Below are 22,649 nucleotides of genomic sequence, written 5' to 3' on the forward strand. Positions count from 1 at the left end.
CAGTCCTTACACTAATTACAGTTTGATTATGAACAGTATTTAATTTTTTGGCTGCATTTGTAGCATTCTCATCACTTAAAAATAAAAAGTATAAAACATGTCTCTTATATTCATCTGTTACTTCCATTTTAATGAAAATAAACAACTGAAATGTTCCCAATTCTGAACAGTATTATATGAATGAGATCCAATTTAACACTTCAGTGTAAAAAGTATCACATTAGACTGGCATTTTTAACAGCAAAACAAGGTCATAAAATACGCACGAACTTATGGACTGACCTAATAGTATAACTGCCTCTGTTTTGAGGTAGTAGGAGCTCCATTACAGATGACTTGCCTTGGAGCTCAACAAACAATCTCAGAGGGAAAGTATGGTGATCAGTCAAAAAAATGACCCCTCTCCAGATTTCTACATTTTTGGACTCAGAACCTTGAAACATTAAAAAATGCAAAAAATTGGGTTTTTTTTTCCCTGTCTGTTTGTCTGTCTGGCATGATTTTGTTCACCCTCTTTGAAGCTTAATAACTCCTGTGCTTTTTGTCAAAAATTTCTGAAATTTTGTAGCAAGGTTTGTTTATTAGGGAATTGATGCTATTATATCAGATATTTTGATGATTAAATGTCGATGGGGTGGGGAGATAAAGGAAGTTGTATATATCTCCAGTACGGTCAAACTTAATGATGATTTTACTTAGATCATTTATAATTTTTTTTTATAAGATCCATCCCTATCCTCAAAATTGAGCTTTTTGCCATTTTATAATAGTTAAAAATATAAAAAGTTTTTTTTAAATAAACAACAAATGGCACCACCAAATGTTGTCAGGAAAGTTAAGTACTTGTTGCTGGATTTTTTTATATCTGACCATAAATTTATATTAGACACTGTATCTTATATACCTATATCTTGAAAGCTGATAAATTTTCAGTAATCTTTTCTTTTTTTTATAAAAGATTCTCAGAGAATTATTTAAAAACCAACTGTCAATTTTTACATACTTTCTGCAGTAAATAAGGGTTAACCAATTGACTTTAAAACTTGTACAGTGGACATTGTAGAATTTATGTGCAACTTTCTTAGTAAAATCAACAACAGTGACATCAACAGCAATTACTTTATTTAATGCTTATTTATTTTACAACTTGTATGGAAATTATTCCCACTAACCAAGTTGCCACTCCAGACTTGTCTCAACTTCATATCTTAATTCACTCAGTAATTTAACTCAACAGGAATGAAGGCCAACTTGCTGTGTAAGTTTGACAATGTTCTTTTATACATTGTTAATTGCATACTGCACATGCTTATAAGAAATCAGATTTTAGTTAAGCAAACATCTTTTTAGAAACCCTAAGTAATTCTCTACTTATATTATAAATGTAACTATAATATTAAATTAGTGAAATGCATTCAAATCTTATTAAGAAATTATGTAAATGACACTCTAGTTGGGAAGTGTTGAGATAGCAGTTGAGATTTAACACAATCCCAAACTCAAAATTACTGAAAAAAAAAAATAAATAAATAGAAAGTAATGGAAAGTACAGTGAAATTTTTTAAACCCAGCATCCAGTATACTAGCAAATTGGATGAGTTGTCATGTCCAATTCATCATTGGGAGTTATTGATACACTGGGTAGGTCCAGAATTACGATTTTCATGTAAAAGTGCCCAAAAAGTGCGCATCTTGAAAAGGATTGTGGATTCTCCTTTTAGAGATAATGAATGCCAAGAGGACATGATTCTGTGCTAGGTAAAATCAGTTATCTTATGAATGATTTTTGTAAAGACTGTTCCAAAGACATCAGTGCACAGGTTTGATATGAGAATTAGAAATATTTAGCATACTTGGAATCAATAATTATCATGGAAACAGCTACAGTACATTACTGTTTATGTACTTTAATAATTAGAGTACATCTGTATTTATATGCAATAAAAGTGTATCTAGCACAAAGTAAAAATAAAGTGGTGTTCTTGTTTCAAGCCAACCAAGGATAAGAATAACTGGAAAAACTGAAATAGCATGTTAAACAATCATAAAGCAGATTTGTACAGTTTTACACATGAAGATATGTATGAGGGGTGTCCAATAATTAAGATACAGGCTAGAATTACACTAACATTTATAAATAAAGAAAATATATTTAATACATTCTACAAAAACTGCATACTTTTGTTTATTTTTTGACACAATCTCCATAAATGTTGAGACATTTATCTCAGCATTACGCTAATTTGAACGTTCTGTTATGGTACTGTTGCTTGTCAAGTTGCATGATGTAGTCTAGAACAGTGTCTTGCAATTCCTTCTGATCTGCAAAACGCTTCCCTGCCAAAAATTTTTTTAAGCATAAGATCAAAACTAATAAAACATGCTTACAGTTAATTTGAATCCTTATCAAACCAGGGCATCGTTTTATCCAGCTCCTTGGTGTAGATGGATTTCCCTCTTTGCTATTTTGGATTGTCCTTAGAAAAAAAAAAGGATGTTTCTGGAAAGTGGTAAAAGTCCCCTTTTTGTCTACAAAAAACAGAGAAAGGGGGTTTTGTTGTATCTTCCCAAATCTTATCTCATTTTTTTATTTTGTAACATGGATACTTTCTCTCTTGGTTCACAACATACGAAAAGAAAAATAACACACCTCTCTCTCTCAAAGTTCCACTCCTGACTCCTTTCCATTCAAAACTACGCCTCTTTTTCTACCACTGCCCATGTGTTGCCAATTTCCTTTAGTCAAAATATATAGAAATAATTCAAATCAATGAAACATAATTGTGTCAAGAACAGACTATAAGAAGTATTCCACAGTTTAAAATTATATCCCTAGATTAACCTTGTAATATTTTATTTTATTTACATACAACAGCATTGCTTTTTGCCATTTTGCTAATGTAACTGAAAGTAAAGATGACTTTATATTTATTTGTTACCTTGTTTTAAACTGTAGTGTATAAATCCATTTTGTATATTTTTTTTCATTTGATGTTCATCATTTCCCCTTACTAATAATTAATGAAATGTTGTCCTTGTGGTGTGATAGCGGGGATCAGAGTCATCCTTAAGGATGACTCTGATCCCCGCTATCGCACCACAAGGATAACATTTCATTTATTATTATACCAAATAAACAAACTTACAATTATCATACAAAAGAAATATTAAACACTTAGGCTATGTACATATTACTTGTCTAGCTTCAACACGACACTACCGGCTACCTATAGGCAGATAGGTGGGAAGATGGCTTTTTCCCCCCTTTATATGAGTATTCTTCTTGCGAAGGACATTAGTTCATCTGCAAGGTTTCTGTCTCTTATTAAATTGTAAAGTTCTAGAGTTCGAGTGTTGGTATTCAGTTCGTGTAGACTAGAGAGTTCTGTTCTTTCTCTCCTGTATTTATAACAGTTAAGGAGTAAGTGACATATATTCTGTGTTTCCTCTCCACAGTCTCAAGTATCTATCTGATGCTTTCCGATTTTCTTGAGATATTCGTAGCTATTGTTGTGACCTGTGTAAATTTGACTAGTGATATAGTTGACCTGGAGCCAACTTAGGTCTTTGATTCACTCTTCTATACTTGGCAAGAGCCAAAATGTATGCCTTCCTTTCTCTGAGTAAGACCACCTATCTTGCCATTCTGTTACAATTTCATCTGTTATCAGTCTCTTAATACCGAAAATCGGGATTTTATTGTGAGTCACCACCGTCGTATGTGCTGCCTCTAATCTAAGAGGCCGGCATGCTCATTCCCTTTTATTCCGCTGTGAGCTCTTATCCGTCTCATTTTTATATTGATGTCACTCTGATTTATCATCTTTTTAATATTGAGAGCTGTCATATTGGTATCAGTGAATTGCTGCAAAGTATTTAATGCTGATTTACTGTCTGTATTGACAATAATTAGGCCAGACATCTGTGCTGTTATCACCCATTCCATCGCCATTTTTATAGCATGCAGTTCAGCCTGGTAAACTGAACATCAGTCATTCAGTCTATGTTGCTCAGTATATATTTCTCTGCCTTCATATATTGCCGTAAAGGCAACACCAACGCATCCATTTACCCCATTTTGTATTAATTACAATAATATTTTTATGCTGTTTAAATTATTATTAAATAACTTAGAATACAATAAAGTTCATTAAAAATAAATCTTGGCTGACAGTATTTACATTAAAATACGTATAAATAAAATTTACCAAAGCTACAAAATTGTCTTCGTGATCTGTTGTAACAAACATAAGAGACTTTCCAAAAACAATTTTCAGTTATGGAGACAACCATAAAGTACAATAGTTAAATAAATGTTCATATAATGTTTTCTAAAAAGTAATAGAATGAACGAAACAGAATTTTGACATTCTATTGGATGACCTGACAATTACACTTCATCAGGTCCAAATCTATCCATTTTGATATATGGAATTGACAAATTTGATGGCCTTACAATTGCAATACATCAGGTTGAGTAAGGAGTTTCATTTTTGGTTGAACAGTTATAATTAATATTTTTGACTCAGTGCAGTTTAGGAGATTCTATCTGAATTATTATTTTTTTATTTTACTGATTTTATAATTACATCTGCAATGAGTTACTTATAGAAACAAAAACAAAAAAAAATGAAATGGGAAGATAGAATGTTTGAGCTGTCATTTTACTAATGGAATCTAAACTTTGTATAGGTTAACTGATATGTTTTTAATGGCAACTTCCAAGGTGTAGGTTATACTACATTTTTATTTTTACTGTAGCAATTTTCTACAGCTAAATACACTGCTGTGGGTTATATGCCAGAAATTACATTAATTAATTTTAGGAATATCTAGTAAAAGAATAATCATAGCTGGATTTAAATTCACAAATTTTATTAGCATCAAGTTAATACATTGTCAATTAAAGAGAGTCACCTGTATAATTTAAGATGGACTTTTCTGGAATGTTATTTACTAATTAAATAGGTACCATATTTCTGTGCATATAAGAGCATGCTCTTATAGATGAGGCAAAATTGGCACTATATTGTACAAAGTGCTGAAAAAAACTCGCTGCAGGAAATCCTTGTTAGTTTGAAATTCAGGGGATGAAATATTTGCAACTTCGAGTTATCAAATTTCAAATTATCAAGATTTACATATTTCTGTATAATATGCCAAATGCCATGTAACTGATGTAATTTATTAAGCAAATGGGATATGCTATTTTCATTAATTAATAATAATAAATAATAAAAATAAACTGCAGGTAAACAGCATGTATCCAGTTAGAACCTTACAAGTGAAGCAGATCCAAATTGGATCAAAAACGTTTGTCACAACATATTTGTTTTAAATATATTTTTGTGCTGGTATTTTTGAAGGTTTTGTGGAGTTATTTAATAGTTTATAACCAGCTTTGTGAAGATTCAGAGAGAACCTCACAGGTCGTCAGATAGGTTTTATAAAAAGTAAAGCAGAATTCCTCAAAATGTAGCCCAAATTATTTTTAAAGTGGCACAAAAAGTAGTAAGTTGCCCAAATGTAATAGCCTAGAGCCCTACAAATATCTCAATCTGCTACTTGTAGCCAAATCTTGCAATCCTAAAACCCAGACGTATTTTATGAAATGAGAGAAAAACAGGGTCCATGTGTAAATGACATCCGAAAATCTGTTATCATAAAAGCAAAGTCATATTGACCAGATTAGAGTTGTTCTTGGTCTATCATTCTCTTATAGCATGTAGGCACTTTGATCTAATTGAATGTGTTAACATATGCATATCACAGTTTGGGCAGAATTTTCACTTTGAATTACAAAGCCGTATTTCAAACTAATCAAATTCCTTAACATGTAAGTCTCTATATCCCTAGCCAGGACAAAAGTACAGTTATGAATTAATGGGATTTTGAACTATTTGAGTTTGAATTAATGAGGATTTCCTGTATTTTTAAAACAACTTTTATAATATTAGAAGCATTTTTAAAAATTTTTACTAATAGTTACCACAGAGATGTTATTTAGTAGTTACTCTACATTTATACTTAATTTACATTGACATAGAAGCACTTATGCTTCTATGTCAAAACAAACTGACACACATAAGAGTGCACTCTTATATGTGAGGTATGCTCTTATAAGCAAAGCAGGATGTGTGTTTCAAAATTGTGAGAGCAAGTGATTTTCACTTAAGAGCATGCTCTTATATGTATGGAAATACTATAAAATTAATTTATTTGGATCTCACATTGAGCTAGAAATGAATAATGTCATTTTAAATATATATAGTTGTCTTTGATAACTTTTGGTTAAATAAGAAATGAAAATATATATCTTTTTGAAAAATTATTTGCATTTATTAGTTTGTATTGATTCAAATTTAAAAAGATAATGTAGTTATAAATATAACTTTTTTGAATAATTTATTTACAGGTCAGGAGAACATGGAAATGCTATAAGAATTGAAAAATTAAGATATACTGGCAAGGAAGGAAAAACTTCTCAAGGATGCCCTATGGCAAAGTGGATAATAAGGCGATCAGGAGTGGAAGAGAAGATTTTGACTATAATTCGGCATCGACCTGGACATAAATGCGCTACAGCATATATTATAATTGCAATTGTGGTTTGGGAAGGTGTGCCATTAAAAATGGCTAATGAGTTATATAAAACTGTTGTTTATAAAACTGTTAATTTTGGAATTCCTACACAAAGACGATGTGCTATGAATGAACAGTAAGTGTGTTTTTATTTTATTTTATCTATTTTGGACTTGTATAACTGTATCACAGATACAATTATACAAGTCCTGCAACAAAATTGTCCCACTAAATGTTTACTTTTAATTGTTTTATATGTAACATTGGTTTTGGTTTTCTTTATAATAATGTATTGTTGTTGCTGTATACATTTCAATGAAGTGATATACTGTGTCTGAATGAATTTAAATAAGTATACGCAAACAGTTTTGTCTGTAGACATTGCTACACTCTATCACGTATGGGGTTTTGTTAATTTATACTTTGGGGTATATCTTCCATGCCAAATGGCATTGCCTTTTGTTTTGATCAAATAAATAAATAATATTCCATCTCCCCTTGGCCATGAATCAGAATAGTCTAACTACTGATTTATGACTGGCAGAAACATGTGAAACATGCAAATCATTGCTACTTTATAACTGTTTGTAGCCAGCTGTTCATTTTGCAAAGTGAAATCAAAAACACAGCATCTGGAAAANACATTAGACTGGCATTTTTAACAGCAAAACAAGGTCATAAAATACGCACGAACTTATGGACTGACCTAATAGTATAACTGCCTCTGTTTTGAGGTAGTAGGAGCTCCATTACAGATGACTTGCCTTGGAGCTCAACAAACAATCTCAGAGGGAAAGTATGGTGATCAGTCAAAAAAATGACCCCTCTCCAGATTTCTACATTTTTGGACTCAGAACCTTGAAACATTAAAAAATGCAAAAAATTGGGTTTTTTTTTCCCTGTCTGTTTGTCTGTCTGGCATGATTTTGTTCACCCTCTTTGAAGCTTAATAACTCCTGTGCTTTTTGTCAAAAATTTCTGAAATTTTGTAGCAAGGTTTGTTTATTAGGGAATTGATGCTATTATATCAGATATTTTGATGATTAAATGTCGATGGGGTGGGGAGATAAAGGAAGTTGTATATATCTCCAGTACGGTCAAACTTAATGATGATTTTACTTAGATCATTTATAATTTTTTTTTATAAGATCCATCCCTATCCTCAAAATTGAGCTTTTTGCCATTTTATAATAGTTAAAAATATAAAAAGTTTTTTTTAAATAAACAACAAATGGCACCACCAAATGTTGTCAGGAAAGTTAAGTACTTGTTGCTGGATTTTTTTATATCTGACCATAAATTTATATTAGACACTGTATCTTATATACCTATATCTTGAAAGCTGATAAATTTTCAGTAATCTTTTCTTTTTTTTATAAAAGATTCTCAGAGAATTATTTAAAAACCAACTGTCAATTTTTACATACTTTCTGCAGTAAATAAGGGTTAACCAATTGACTTTAAAACTTGTACAGTGGACATTGTAGAATTCTCTGATCCCCGCTATCGCACCACAAGGATAACATTTCATTTATTATTATACCAAATAAACAAACTTACAATTATCATACAAAAGAAATATTAAACACTTAGGCTATGTACATATTACTTGTCTAGCTTCAACACGACACTACCGGCTACCTATAGGCAGATAGGTGGGAAGATGGCTTTTTCCCCCCTTTATATGAGTATTCTTCTTGCGAAGGACATTAGTTCATCTGCAAGGTTTCTGTCTCTTATTAAATTGTAAAGTTCTAGAGTTCGAGTGTTGGTATTCAGTTCGTGTAGACTAGAGAGTTCTGTTCTTTCTCTCCTGTATTTATAACAGTTAAGGAGTAAGTGACATATATTCTGTGTTTCCTCTCCACAGTCTCAAGTATCTATCTGATGCTTTCCGATTTTCTTGAGATATTCGTAGCTATTGTTGTGACCTGTGTAAATTTGACTAGTGATATAGTTGACCTGGAGCCAACTTAGGTCTTTGATTCACTCTTCTATACTTGGCAAGAGCCAAAATGTATGCCTTCCTTTCTCTGAGTAAGACCACCTATCTTGCCATTCTGTTACAATTTCATCTGTTATCAGTCTCTTAATACCGAAAATCGGGATTTTATTGTGAGTCACCACCGTCGTATGTGCTGCCTCTAATCTAAGAGGCCGGCATGCTCATTCCCTTTTATTCCGCTGTGAGCTCTTATCCGTCTCATTTTTATATTGATGTCACTCTGATTTATCATCTTTTTAATATTGAGAGCTGTCATATTGGTATCAGTGAATTGCTGCAAAGTATTTAATGCTGATTTACTGTCTGTATTGACAATAATTAGGCCAGACATCTGTGCTGTTATCACCCATTCCATCGCCATTTTTATAGCATGCAGTTCAGCCTGGTAAACTGAACATCAGTCATTCAGTCTATGTTGCTCAGTATATATTTCTCTGCCTTCATATATTGCCGTAAAGGCAACACCAACGCATCCATTTACCCCATTTTGTATTAATTACAATAATATTTTTATGCTGTTTAAATTATTATTAAATAACTTAGAATACAATAAAGTTCATTAAAAATAAATCTTGGCTGACAGTATTTACATTAAAATACGTATAAATAAAATTTACCAAAGCTACAAAATTGTCTTCGTGATCTGTTGTAACAAACATAAGAGACTTTCCAAAAACAATTTTCAGTTATGGAGACAACCATAAAGTACAATAGTTAAATAAATGTTCATATAATGTTTTCTAAAAAGTAATAGAATGAACGAAACAGAATTTTGACATTCTATTGGATGACCTGACAATTACACTTCATCAGGTCCAAATCTATCCATTTTGATATATGGAATTGACAAATTTGATGGCCTTACAATTGCAATACATCAGGTTGAGTAAGGAGTTTCATTTTTGGTTGAACAGTTATAATTAATATTTTTGACTCAGTGCAGTTTAGGAGATTCTATCTGAATTATTATTTTTTTATTTTACTGATTTTATAATTACATCTGCAATGAGTTACTTATAGAAACAAAAACAAAAAAAAATGAAATGGGAAGATAGAATGTTTGAGCTGTCATTTTACTAATGGAATCTAAACTTTGTATAGGTTAACTGATATGTTTTTAATGGCAACTTCCAAGGTGTAGGTTATACTACATTTTTATTTTTACTGTAGCAATTTTCTACAGCTAAATACACTGCTGTGGGTTATATGCCAGAAATTACATTAATTAATTTTAGGAATATCTAGTAAAAGAATAATCATAGCTGGATTTAAATTCACAAATTTTATTAGCATCAAGTTAATACATTGTCAATTAAAGAGAGTCACCTGTATAATTTAAGATGGACTTTTCTGGAATGTTATTTACTAATTAAATAGGTACCATATTTCTGTGCATATAAGAGCATGCTCTTATAGATGAGGCAAAATTGGCACTATATTGTACAAAGTGCTGAAAAAAACTCGCTGCAGGAAATCCTTGTTAGTTTGAAATTCAGGGGATGAAATATTTGCAACTTCGAGTTATCAAATTTCAAATTATCAAGATTTACATATTTCTGTATAATATGCCAAATGCCATGTAACTGATGTAATTTATTAAGCAAATGGGATATGCTATTTTCATTAATTAATAATAATAAATAATAAAAATAAACTGCAGGTAAACAGCATGTATCCAGTTAGAACCTTACAAGTGAAGCAGATCCAAATTGGATCAAAAACGTTTGTCACAACATATTTGTTTTAAATATATTTTTGTGCTGGTATTTTTGAAGGTTTTGTGGAGTTATTTAATAGTTTATAACCAGCTTTGTGAAGATTCAGAGAGAACCTCACAGGTCGTCAGATAGGTTTTATAAAAAGTAAAGCAGAATTCCTCAAAATGTAGCCCAAATTATTTTTAAAGTGGCACAAAAAGTAGTAAGTTGCCCAAATGTAATAGCCTAGAGCCCTACAAATATCTCAATCTGCTACTTGTAGCCAAATCTTGCAATCCTAAAACCCAGACGTATTTTATGAAATGAGAGAAAAACAGGGTCCATGTGTAAATGACATCCGAAAATCTGTTATCATAAAAGCAAAGTCATATTGACCAGATTAGAGTTGTTCTTGGTCTATCATTCTCTTATAGCATGTAGGCACTTTGATCTAATTGAATGTGTTAACATATGCATATCACAGTTTGGGCAGAATTTTCACTTTGAATTACAAAGCCGTATTTCAAACTAATCAAATTCCTTAACATGTAAGTCTCTATATCCCTAGCCAGGACAAAAGTACAGTTATGAATTAATGGGATTTTGAACTATTTGAGTTTGAATTAATGAGGATTTCCTGTATTTTTAAAACAACTTTTATAATATTAGAAGCATTTTTAAAAATTTTTACTAATAGTTACCACAGAGATGTTATTTAGTAGTTACTCTACATTTATACTTAATTTACATTGACATAGAAGCACTTATGCTTCTATGTCAAAACAAACTGACACACATAAGAGTGCACTCTTATATGTGAGGTATGCTCTTATAAGCAAAGCAGGATGTGTGTTTCAAAATTGTGAGAGCAAGTGATTTTCACTTAAGAGCATGCTCTTATATGTATGGAAATACTATAAAATTAATTTATTTGGATCTCACATTGAGCTAGAAATGAATAATGTCATTTTAAATATATATAGTTGTCTTTGATAACTTTTGGTTAAATAAGAAATGAAAATATATATCTTTTTGAAAAATTATTTGCATTTATTAGTTTGTATTGATTCAAATTTAAAAAGATAATGTAGTTATAAATATAACTTTTTTGAATAATTTATTTACAGGTCAGGAGAACATGGAAATGCTATAAGAATTGAAAAATTAAGATATACTGGCAAGGAAGGAAAAACTTCTCAAGGATGCCCTATGGCAAAGTGGATAATAAGGCGATCAGGAGTGGAAGAGAAGATTTTGACTATAATTCGGCATCGACCTGGACATAAATGCGCTACAGCATATATTATAATTGCAATTGTGGTTTGGGAAGGTGTGCCATTAAAAATGGCTAATGAGTTATATAAAACTGTTGTTTATAAAACTGTTAATTTTGGAATTCCTACACAAAGACGATGTGCTATGAATGAACAGTAAGTGTGTTTTTATTTTATTTTATCTATTTTGGACTTGTATAACTGTATCACAGATACAATTATACAAGTCCTGCAACAAAATTGTCCCACTAAATGTTTACTTTTAATTGTTTTATATGTAACATTGGTTTTGGTTTTCTTTATAATAATGTATTGTTGTTGCTGTATACATTTCAATGAAGTGATATACTGTGTCTGAATGAATTTAAATAAGTATACGCAAACAGTTTTGTCTGTAGACATTGCTACACTCTATCACGTATGGGGTTTTGTTAATTTATACTTTGGGGTATATCTTCCATGCCAAATGGCATTGCCTTTTGTTTTGATCAAATAAATAAATAATATTCCATCTCCCCTTGGCCATGAATCAGAATAGTCTAACTACTGATTTATGACTGGCAGAAACATGTGAAACATGCAAATCATTGCTACTTTATAACTGTTTGTAGCCAGCTGTTCATTTTGCAAAGTGAAATCAAAAACACAGCATCTGGAAAATCCTATCAAAAGTTTGAGGAATGCAATTATAACACTACATAAATGTGGCAAATCAATATATTTCATTTCCAAGAAATTGAATATACAGGCAATTTTCGAGTTACAACGGAGATCCATTCCTACAGCAGATGTAAGTCAGATTTCATCATAAATCCTATGCCTAATTTCACTTCCACCTCCACTTTCTCTATTGCTGACTCTATTTCCTCCAGATTTAACATACTCCTCTGGTGAGGCTCTCTACTGTTGTGTTGGCCCTCTTTTCTCAAGTTTTCTCTCTTTCTGGATGTTGTGTTCACTCTCTTCTTTTCTCTCTTTCTTTCTGATTTCTCCCTGGTCCTCTGACTTTCTGTTTCTCTTCCTCCCTCTTTCTCTATGTTTTTCATCATTCCTTTTTGCTTTATTCTTTTTCATGACCAATCATGATTTTATTCTGGAGAAAATTGAGGTAATGAAGGATAAGCATGATTGGTTATTCTTTAGTCCTCCTTCTCTCTTGTCTATTATGAATTATGTGTGTCCACATGATATGGATAAATTTTTAACATCTGTCACCTAACACTGTTGAAAAAGGAGGAAATGACAGTCATCCTCTTTGTCTTTTCCTCTGAATGTTGTGAAATTAATGTTATCAATTAATTGTTATAAAAAGATTTACAGATTGTAATTTAAGGAATAAAAAAAATACATGCTTGCAAAGAGTTATTAAATTTTATTTAAGTAACTTTTTATTTTGTAGTATTTAATTAAATGTAGAAAATGACTGTAAAGTTTAATATATTAATGTAAATCTTCCTCATTAATATTACCTAGAGTTTCATTTATAAATCAGAAAATATCCTGTAGGCACAAAATAACTCTCTCCCCAGATTATTGTCTGATGTATGAATGAATCCTAATTCTGTCTTTAATCACTTTGATTGATATCTTGGAAAATTATTTGAAAATATTGCTTAAAGTTACATAGAGATGTCATTTGTTGAAGTCTGTCAAAAAGTTTCTTCTCAGTTATTTTATTTCAAGAAAACAAAAAAATTTTTAAGTGCATAATGAATTTGTTTTTAAAAGATAAAATTTTGACTTCTAAAAATAAATTGATCTTTTTGCTTTTTAAAAAGAAATTTATTGTGCTTAGAAAAACTAAAAGAATTCTTTGCTGATTAGTGAGAAGAAGATTTACAGGATTTTAAATACATTACCTGAAGTATTTGGTGTCTTTTAAAGAAAGATAATTGTTTTCTAGAAATCATAGATTGATAAAATGATCTCATTTTTAGTTAAAATATATTTTCAAGTTTTTTCTCTGTATCTGTCAAGGTGATTAAAAAGAGTTTAACTTTCACTTTCTGTTTGTAGGATGTTAAGCTGAATTTGGATCAATGAGAGTACATTGTATTCTAAAATGGTTGACAGCTACCAGGTTATTGGCTGTTTAATCTTATTGATAATTGTTGTACATATTTTTAAATTGAATATTTATTTATAATAATGATGATTGTTAATCTGAATAATAATGAATATTTATTTAAAATAGTGTATAAAAATATTTGAAAATACATTTTGACAATTTTCTTATTTAATCTGAAAGTTTTGTTCAAATATTTTGTATGTACCTTTGGTTCTGGTTTGTAGTCGGTAATAAAAATATGTTTTACGTATGGTAATTCATTTAAAAATGATGATGAAGCTGGATAAATTCAAATCATTTCACAACAGTTAACCTTTTAAATCTATCAATAACTTTTTAATGAACATATATTTTCAGCCTTAAAATGGTTGAACATCTTCAGGTTGTATTGTTCTAGGAACTCCAATTTGCAAATAACTTCAGCTATCTTTGGAATAAACATTCTGTAACATCTGGCCACTGTTGCCATATTTAACTAAGGAACCAATTCAATTAGATAAATTTTCCAGATTTAGAAAGTGAACATTTAAAATAGTCAAAAATGTTTGTTTATTAAAACATTATTGTTGGATTTAAATGTTTTTTATTTCTTTCTTTTGAATTGATTTCATTCAAGATTAGTTGATAGTTAATATAACAAATATTATTTGATATATCCAATACCAAATGAAAATCTTAATTTATTTAATAGGAGGACATGTGCTTGTCAGGGATTAGATCCTGATGGTTGTGGTGCTTCATTTTCATTTGGTTGCTCTTGGAGTATGTATTATAATGGCTGTAAATTTGCCAGAAGCAAAGTTGCAAGAAAATTTAAACTTTCTGAGCCACAAGAGGTACAATTTATTTTTTAAAATTGAATTTTTAATGAAATAATTAATTTTTATGCTTTAAAATATAATTTTTATTAAAAATAAAAATAAAAAGAGATAATTAAGATTTTGTTGAAGTTTTATTAAATTTTATATATTTTTATTATAATGCTAATAATTTAATCATTGTTTATAATCTATGTATGTATTGTCTCTTTAATCCGACATTAAGTTTGGTAGACTATCATTACAGCTTTCTTTACCAATAAAATTTCAAATAATATTTATAATAATAATAATAAATATAAACGAAAGTTGATAAATTAAAAAATCAGGAGTTGTATATAAAATTAATTGTAATTGCCAAGAACCAAAAAATTATATAGGTGAAACTAGTAGAACGTTAGAATTAAGAATTAAAGAACACAAAGCAGCAATTAGATTAAAACACAATAATTCTCCATGGTTCAACCATATAAAAAATAGTAATTGTCAAATAGATAGAAATAACATAAAAATAATTCATTTGGAAAAAGATATGTATAAACGTAAATTTAAAGAACATATTGAGATTATAAAATTTAAAGATGATAATTTAATCAATATATCAAATGGTATGCAAATAGATCAACAGTGGTATAATATAATAGGTGGCACTAATGAAAAAAATTGGTTGTAGTGTATTTATCATAATGTTGTGACAGAGAAAAAAATTAGAAATATATTGTAAAATTGTCTATGTATCCCTTAAAAAATGTTTTTAATATTACTATGCTATCTGTAAAATGATTATAATTGTAGTTACTGCAACGTTATATTGTAGAACATACACATTCTTTAAAAGTTGTACTTATATAAGATTTTATGAGCAAATGTTAAAAGTGAGTATCGTGTTATATTGTTATTTTATTAAGATATATGATGATATAAAGTAAAAAATTATAAAATTATTAATATATTAAGGTTTTTCATATAAAAAATGTATTTGAGGTGTTTTTAATGGCTGTATTTTAAAATCTTTCCAATGTTACTCGTTGTACACCGTGGTTTTAGGAGACAGAACCATAAGTATTGTATAAGTGTGACAATTTTTAAGTATGATAGTTTTATGTCAGTAAATATGACCTGCATGCGAAGAATTTTGTCATGTTTCCAATTATGTTTTTTTTTTTAATTTTTTTTAATAATTTGTAGTATTGCACTGAAGAGGGACTTAACATTTATATAAGTCTGAAGTGCATATGTGGAAACAATAAAAGAAGTGTCTAACCTGAAAGCTGTAATGATAGTCTATCGAACTTAATGTCGGATTAAAGAGACAAGACATACATAGAACATAACAACAGCTATNTAAATAAGGGTTAACCAATTGACTTTAAAACTTGTACAGTGGACATTGTAGAATTCTCTGATCCCCGCTATCGCACCACAAGGATAACATTTCATTTATTATTATACCAAATAAACAAACTTACAATTATCATACAAAAGAAATATTAAACACTTAGGCTATGTACATATTACTTGTCTAGCTTCAACACGACACTACCGGCTACCTATAGGCAGATAGGTGGGAAGATGGCTTTTTCCCCCCTTTATATGAGTATTCTTCTTGCGAAGGACATTAGTTCATCTGCAAGGTTTCTGTCTCTTATTAAATTGTAAAGTTCTAGAGTTCGAGTGTTGGTATTCAGTTCGTGTAGACTAGAGAGTTCTGTTCTTTCTCTCCTGTATTTATAACAGTTAAGGAGTAAGTGACATATATTCTGTGTTTCCTCTCCACAGTCTCAAGTATCTATCTGATGCTTTCCGATTTTCTTGAGATATTCGTAGCTATTGTTGTGACCTGTGTAAATTTGACTAGTGATATAGTTGACCTGGAGCCAACTTAGGTCTTTGATTCACTCTTCTATACTTGGCAAGAGCCAAAATGTATGCCTTCCTTTCTCTGAGTAAGACCACCTATCTTGCCATTCTGTTACAATTTCATCTGTTATCAGTCTCTTAATACCGAAAATCGGGATTTTATTGTGAGTCACCACCGTCGTATGTGCTGCCTCTAATCTAAGAGGCCGGCATGCTCATTCCCTTTTATTCCGCTGTGAGCTCTTATCCGTCTCATTTTTATATTGATGTCACTCTGATTTATCATCTTTTTAATATTGAGAGCTGTCATATTGGTATCAGTGAATTGCTGCAAAGTATTTAATGCTGATTTACTGTCTGTATTGACAATAATTAGGCCAGACATCTGTGCTGTTATCACCCATTCCATCGCCATTTTTATAGCATGCAGTTCAGCCTGGTAAACTGAACATCAGTCATTCAGTCTATGTTGCTCAGTATATATTTCTCTGCCTTCATATATTGCCGTAAAGGCAACACCAACGCATCCATTTACCCCATTTTGTATTAATTACAATAATATTTTTATGCTGTTTAAATTATTATTAAATAACTTAGAATACAATAAAGTTCATTAAAAATAAATCTTGGCTGACAGTATTTACATTAAAATACGTATAAATAAAATTTACCAAAGCTACAAAATTGTCTTCGTGATCTGTTGTAACAAACATAAGAGACTTTCCAAAAACAATTTTCAGTTATGGAGACAACCATAAAGTACAATAGTTAAATAAATGTTCATATAATGTTTTCTAAAAAGTAATAGAATGAACGAAACAGAATTTTGACATTCTATTGGATGACCTGACAATTACACTTCATCAGGTCCAAATCTATCCATTTTGATATATGGAATTGACAAATTTGATGGCCTTACAATTGCAATACATCAGGTTGAGTAAGGAGTTTCATTTTTGGTTGAACAGTTATAATTAATATTTTTGACTCAGTGCAGTTTAGGAGATTCTATCTGAATTATTATTTTTTTATTTTACTGATTTTATAATTACATCTGCAATGAGTTACTTATAGAAACAAAAACAAAAAAAAATGAAATGGGAAGATAGAATGTTTGAGCTGTCATTTTACTAATGGAATCTAAACTTTGTATAGGTTAACTGATATGTTTTTAATGGCAACTTCCAAGGTGTAGGTTATACTACATTTTTATTTTTACTGTAGCAATTTTCTACAGCTAAATACACTGCTGTGGGTTATATGCCAGAAATTACATTAATTAATTTTAGGAATATCTAGTAAAAGAATAATCATAGCTGGATTTAAATTCACAAATTTTATTAGCATCAAGTTAATACATTGTCAATTAAAGAGAGTCACCTGTATAATTTAAGATGGACTTTTCTGGAATGTTATTTACTAATTAAATAGGTACCATATTTCTGTGCATATAAGAGCATGCTCTTATAGATGAGGCAAAATTGGCACTATATTGTACAAAGTGCTGAAAAAAACTCGCTGCAGGAAATCCTTGTTAGTTTGAAATTCAGGGGATGAAATATTTGCAACTTCGAGTTATCAAATTTCAAATTATCAAGATTTACATATTTCTGTATAATATGCCAAATGCCATGTAACTGATGTAATTTATTAAGCAAATGGGATATGCTATTTTCATTAATTAATAATAATAAATAATAAAAATAAACTGCAGGTAAACAGCATGTATCCAGTTAGAACCTTACAAGTGAAGCAGATCCAAATTGGATCAAAAACGTTTGTCACAACATATTTGTTTTAAATATATTTTTGTGCTGGTATTTTTGAAGGTTTTGTGGAGTTATTTAATAGTTTATAACCAGCTTTGTGAAGATTCAGAGAGAACCTCACAGGTCGTCAGATAGGTTTTATAAAAAGTAAAGCAGAATTACTCAAAATGTAGCCCAAATTATTTTTAAAGTGGCACAAAAAGTAGTAAGTTGCCCAAATGTAATAGCCTAGAGCCCTACAAATATCTCAATCTGCTACTTGTAGCCAAATCTTGCAATCCTAAAACCCAGACGTATTTTATGAAATGAGAGAAAAACAGGGTCCATGTGTAAATGACATCCGAAAATCTGTTATCATAAAAGCAAAGTCATATTGACCAGATTAGAGTTGTTCTTGGTCTATCATTCTCTTATAGCATGTAGGCACTTTGATCTAATTGAATGTGTTAACATATGCATATCACAGTTTGGGCAGAATTTTCACTTTGAATTACAAAGCCGTATTTCAAACTAATCAAATTCCTTAACATGTAAGTCTCTATATCCCTAGCCAGGACAAAAGTACAGTTATGAATTAATGGGATTTTGAACTATTTGAGTTTGAATTAATGAGGATTTCCTGTATTTTTAAAACAACTTTTATAATATTAGAAGCATTTTTAAAAATTTTTACTAATAGTTACCACAGAGATGTTATTTAGTAGTTACTCTACATTTATACTTAATTTACATTGACATAGAAGCACTTATGCTTCTATGTCAAAACAAACTGACACACATAAGAGTGCACTCTTATATGTGAGGTATGCTCTTATAAGCAAAGCAGGATGTGTGTTTCAAAATTGTGAGAGCAAGTGATTTTCACTTAAGAGCATGCTCTTATATGTATGGAAATACTATAAAATTAATTTATTTGGATCTCACATTGAGCTAGAAATGAATAATGTCATTTTAAATATATATAGTTGTCTTTGATAACTTTTGGTTAAATAAGAAATGAAAATATATATCTTTTTGAAAAATTATTTGCATTTATTAGTTTGTATTGATTCAAATTTAAAAAGATAATGTAGTTATAAATATAACTTTTTTGAATAATTTATTTACAGGTCAGGAGAACATGGAAATGCTATAAGAATTGAAAAATTAAGATATACTGGCAAGGAAGGAAAAACTTCTCAAGGATGCCCTATGGCAAAGTGGATAATAAGGCGATCAGGAGTGGAAGAGAAGATTTTGACTATAATTCGGCATCGACCTGGACATAAATGCGCTACAGCATATATTATAATTGCAATTGTGGTTTGGGAAGGTGTGCCATTAAAAATGGCTAATGAGTTATATAAAACTGTTGTTTATAAAACTGTTAATTTTGGAATTCCTACACAAAGACGATGTGCTATGAATGAACAGTAAGTGTGTTTTTATTTTATTTTATCTATTTTGGACTTGTATAACTGTATCACAGATACAATTATACAAGTCCTGCAACAAAATTGTCCCACTAAATGTTTACTTTTAATTGTTTTATATGTAACATTGGTTTTGGTTTTCTTTATAATAATGTATTGTTGTTGCTGTATACATTTCAATGAAGTGATATACTGTGTCTGAATGAATTTAAATAAGTATACGCAAACAGTTTTGTCTGTAGACATTGCTACACTCTATCACGTATGGGGTTTTGTTAATTTATACTTTGGGGTATATCTTCCATGCCAAATGGCATTGCCTTTTGTTTTGATCAAATAAATAAATAATATTCCATCTCCCCTTGGCCATGAATCAGAATAGTCTAACTACTGATTTATGACTGGCAGAAACATGTGAAACATGCAAATCATTGCTACTTTATAACTGTTTGTAGCCAGCTGTTCATTTTGCAAAGTGAAATCAAAAACACAGCATCTGGAAAATCCTATCAAAAGTTTGAGGAATGCAATTATAACACTACATAAATGTGGCAAATCAATATATTTCATTTCCAAGAAATTGAATATACAGGCAATTTTCGAGTTACAACGGAGATCCATTCCTACAGCAGATGTAAGTCAGATTTCATCATAAATCCTATGCCTAATTTCACTTCCACCTCCACTTTCTCTATTGCTGACTCTATTTCCTCCAGATTTAACATACTCCTCTGGTGAGGCTCTCTACTGTTGTGTTGGCCCTCTTTTCTCAAGTTTTCTCTCTTTCTGGATGTTGTGTTCACTCTCTTCTTTTCTCTCTTTCTTTCTGATTTCTCCCTGGTCCTCTGACTTTCTGTTTCTCTTCCTCCCTCTTTCTCTATGTTTTTCATCATTCCTTTTTGCTTTATTCTTTTTCATGACCAATCATGATTTTATTCTGGAGAAAATTGAGGTAATGAAGGATAAGCATGATTGGTTATTCTTTAGTCCTCCTTCTCTCTTGTCTATTATGAATTATGTGTGTCCACATGATATGGATAAATTTTTAACATCTGTCACCTAACACTGTTGAAAAAGGAGGAAATGACAGTCATCCTCTTTGTCTTTTCCTCTGAATGTTGTGAAATTAATGTTATCAATTAATTGTTATAAAAAGATTTACAGATTGTAATTTAAGGAATAAAAAAAATACATGCTTGCAAAGAGTTATTAAATTTTATTTAAGTAACTTTTTATTTTGTAGTATTTAATTAAATGTAGAAAATGACTGTAAAGTTTAATATATTAATGTAAATCTTCCTCATTAATATTACCTAGAGTTTCATTTATAAATCAGAAAATATCCTGTAGGCACAAAATAACTCTCTCCCCAGATTATTGTCTGATGTATGAATGAATCCTAATTCTGTCTTTAATCACTTTGATTGATATCTTGGAAAATTATTTGAAAATATTGCTTAAAGTTACATAGAGATGTCATTTGTTGAAGTCTGTCAAAAAGTTTCTTCTCAGTTATTTTATTTCAAGAAAACAAAAAAATTTTTAAGTGCATAATGAATTTGTTTTTAAAAGATAAAATTTTGACTTCTAAAAATAAATTGATCTTTTTGCTTTTTAAAAAGAAATTTATTGTGCTTAGAAAAACTAAAAGAATTCTTTGCTGATTAGTGAGAAGAAGATTTACAGGATTTTAAATACATTACCTGAAGTATTTGGTGTCTTTTAAAGAAAGATAATTGTTTTCTAGAAATCATAGATTGATAAAATGATCTCATTTTTAGTTAAAATATATTTTCAAGTTTTTTCTCTGTATCTGTCAAGGTGATTAAAAAGAGTTTAACTTTCACTTTCTGTTTGTAGGATGTTAAGCTGAATTTGGATCAATGAGAGTACATTGTATTCTAAAATGGTTGACAGCTACCAGGTTATTGGCTGTTTAATCTTATTGATAATTGTTGTACATATTTTTAAATTGAATATTTATTTATAATAATGATGATTGTTAATCTGAATAATAATGAATATTTATTTAAAATAGTGTATAAAAATATTTGAAAATACATTTTGACAATTTTCTTATTTAATCTGAAAGTTTTGTTCAAATATTTTGTATGTACCTTTGGTTCTGGTTTGTAGTCGGTAATAAAAATATGTTTTACGTATGGTAATTCATTTAAAAATGATGATGAAGCTGGATAAATTCAAATCATTTCACAACAGTTAACCTTTTAAATCTATCAATAACTTTTTAATGAACATATATTTTCAGCCTTAAAATGGTTGAACATCTTCAGGTTGTATTGTTCTAGGAACTCCAATTTGCAAATAACTTCAGCTATCTTTGGAATAAACATTCTGTAACATCTGGCCACTGTTGCCATATTTAACTAAGGAACCAATTCAATTAGATAAATTTTCCAGATTTAGAAAGTGAACATTTAAAATAGTCAAAAATGTTTGTTTATTAAAACATTATTGTTGGATTTAAATGTTTTTTATTTCTTTCTTTTGAATTGATTTCATTCAAGATTAGTTGATAGTTAATATAACAAATATTATTTGATATATCCAATACCAAATGAAAATCTTAATTTATTTAATAGGAGGACATGTGCTTGTCAGGGATTAGATCCTGATGGTTGTGGTGCTTCATTTTCATTTGGTTGCTCTTGGAGTATGTATTATAATGGCTGTAAATTTGCCAGAAGCAAAGTTGCAAGAAAATTTAAACTTTCTGAGCCACAAGAGGTACAATTTATTTTTTAAAATTGAATTTTTAAAATTTTTAATTCCGATCACGTATCATATAATTAATTTCGTGAAAAAGGACTAAATTGAAATTCTTTCTACCTCTTTTTATCTTTAAAAAAATTAATTAATTAATTAACGGTATATAATGCAATNTTTATAATAAATAAATATTTTATTGAATTATATATCGACTATTTTGGTCAAATATCTGTTGTCATCGTTTCTGGTAGTAGCATAATTTCACATTCATAAAAGTTTTGATCGTTGCGTATAAAAAACTGATCCAAGTGATTTTTGACATTGCCATTTCAAGTAAATGTCTTACAGTTAAAAAAAAATCTGTATAGACCGGAACAAGTAATAATCTGAGTGTGCTCGATTGGCGAATATGGTTGGTGTGATAGCACGTCTCA

At 29.9% G+C, this 22,649-nt stretch overlaps 1 protein-coding gene across 1 annotated transcript in view; it reads left to right on the forward strand.

Moving 5' to 3' along the window:
- Positions 1 to 22,649, forward strand: part of LOC111612732 (putative uncharacterized protein DDB_G0282133) — an 81,116-nt gene that overhangs the window by 35,404 nt on the left and 23,063 nt on the right. Inside the window, exons 4-5 of the mRNA XM_023353974.1 lie at positions 6,416 to 6,718; positions 14,318 to 14,462. Coding sequence (XP_023209742.1) covers positions 6,416 to 6,718; positions 14,318 to 14,462 — 448 coding nt within the window. The remainder of the gene's footprint in view (positions 1 to 6,415; positions 6,719 to 14,317; positions 14,463 to 22,649) is intronic.

Source organism: Centruroides sculpturatus, unplaced genomic scaffold (genome assembly GCF_000671375.1).
Source record: "Centruroides sculpturatus isolate CEXI.00-Female unplaced genomic scaffold, Cexi_2.0 scaffold1774, whole genome shotgun sequence".
NCBI lineage: Eukaryota > Metazoa > Arthropoda > Arachnida > Scorpiones > Buthidae > Centruroides > Centruroides sculpturatus.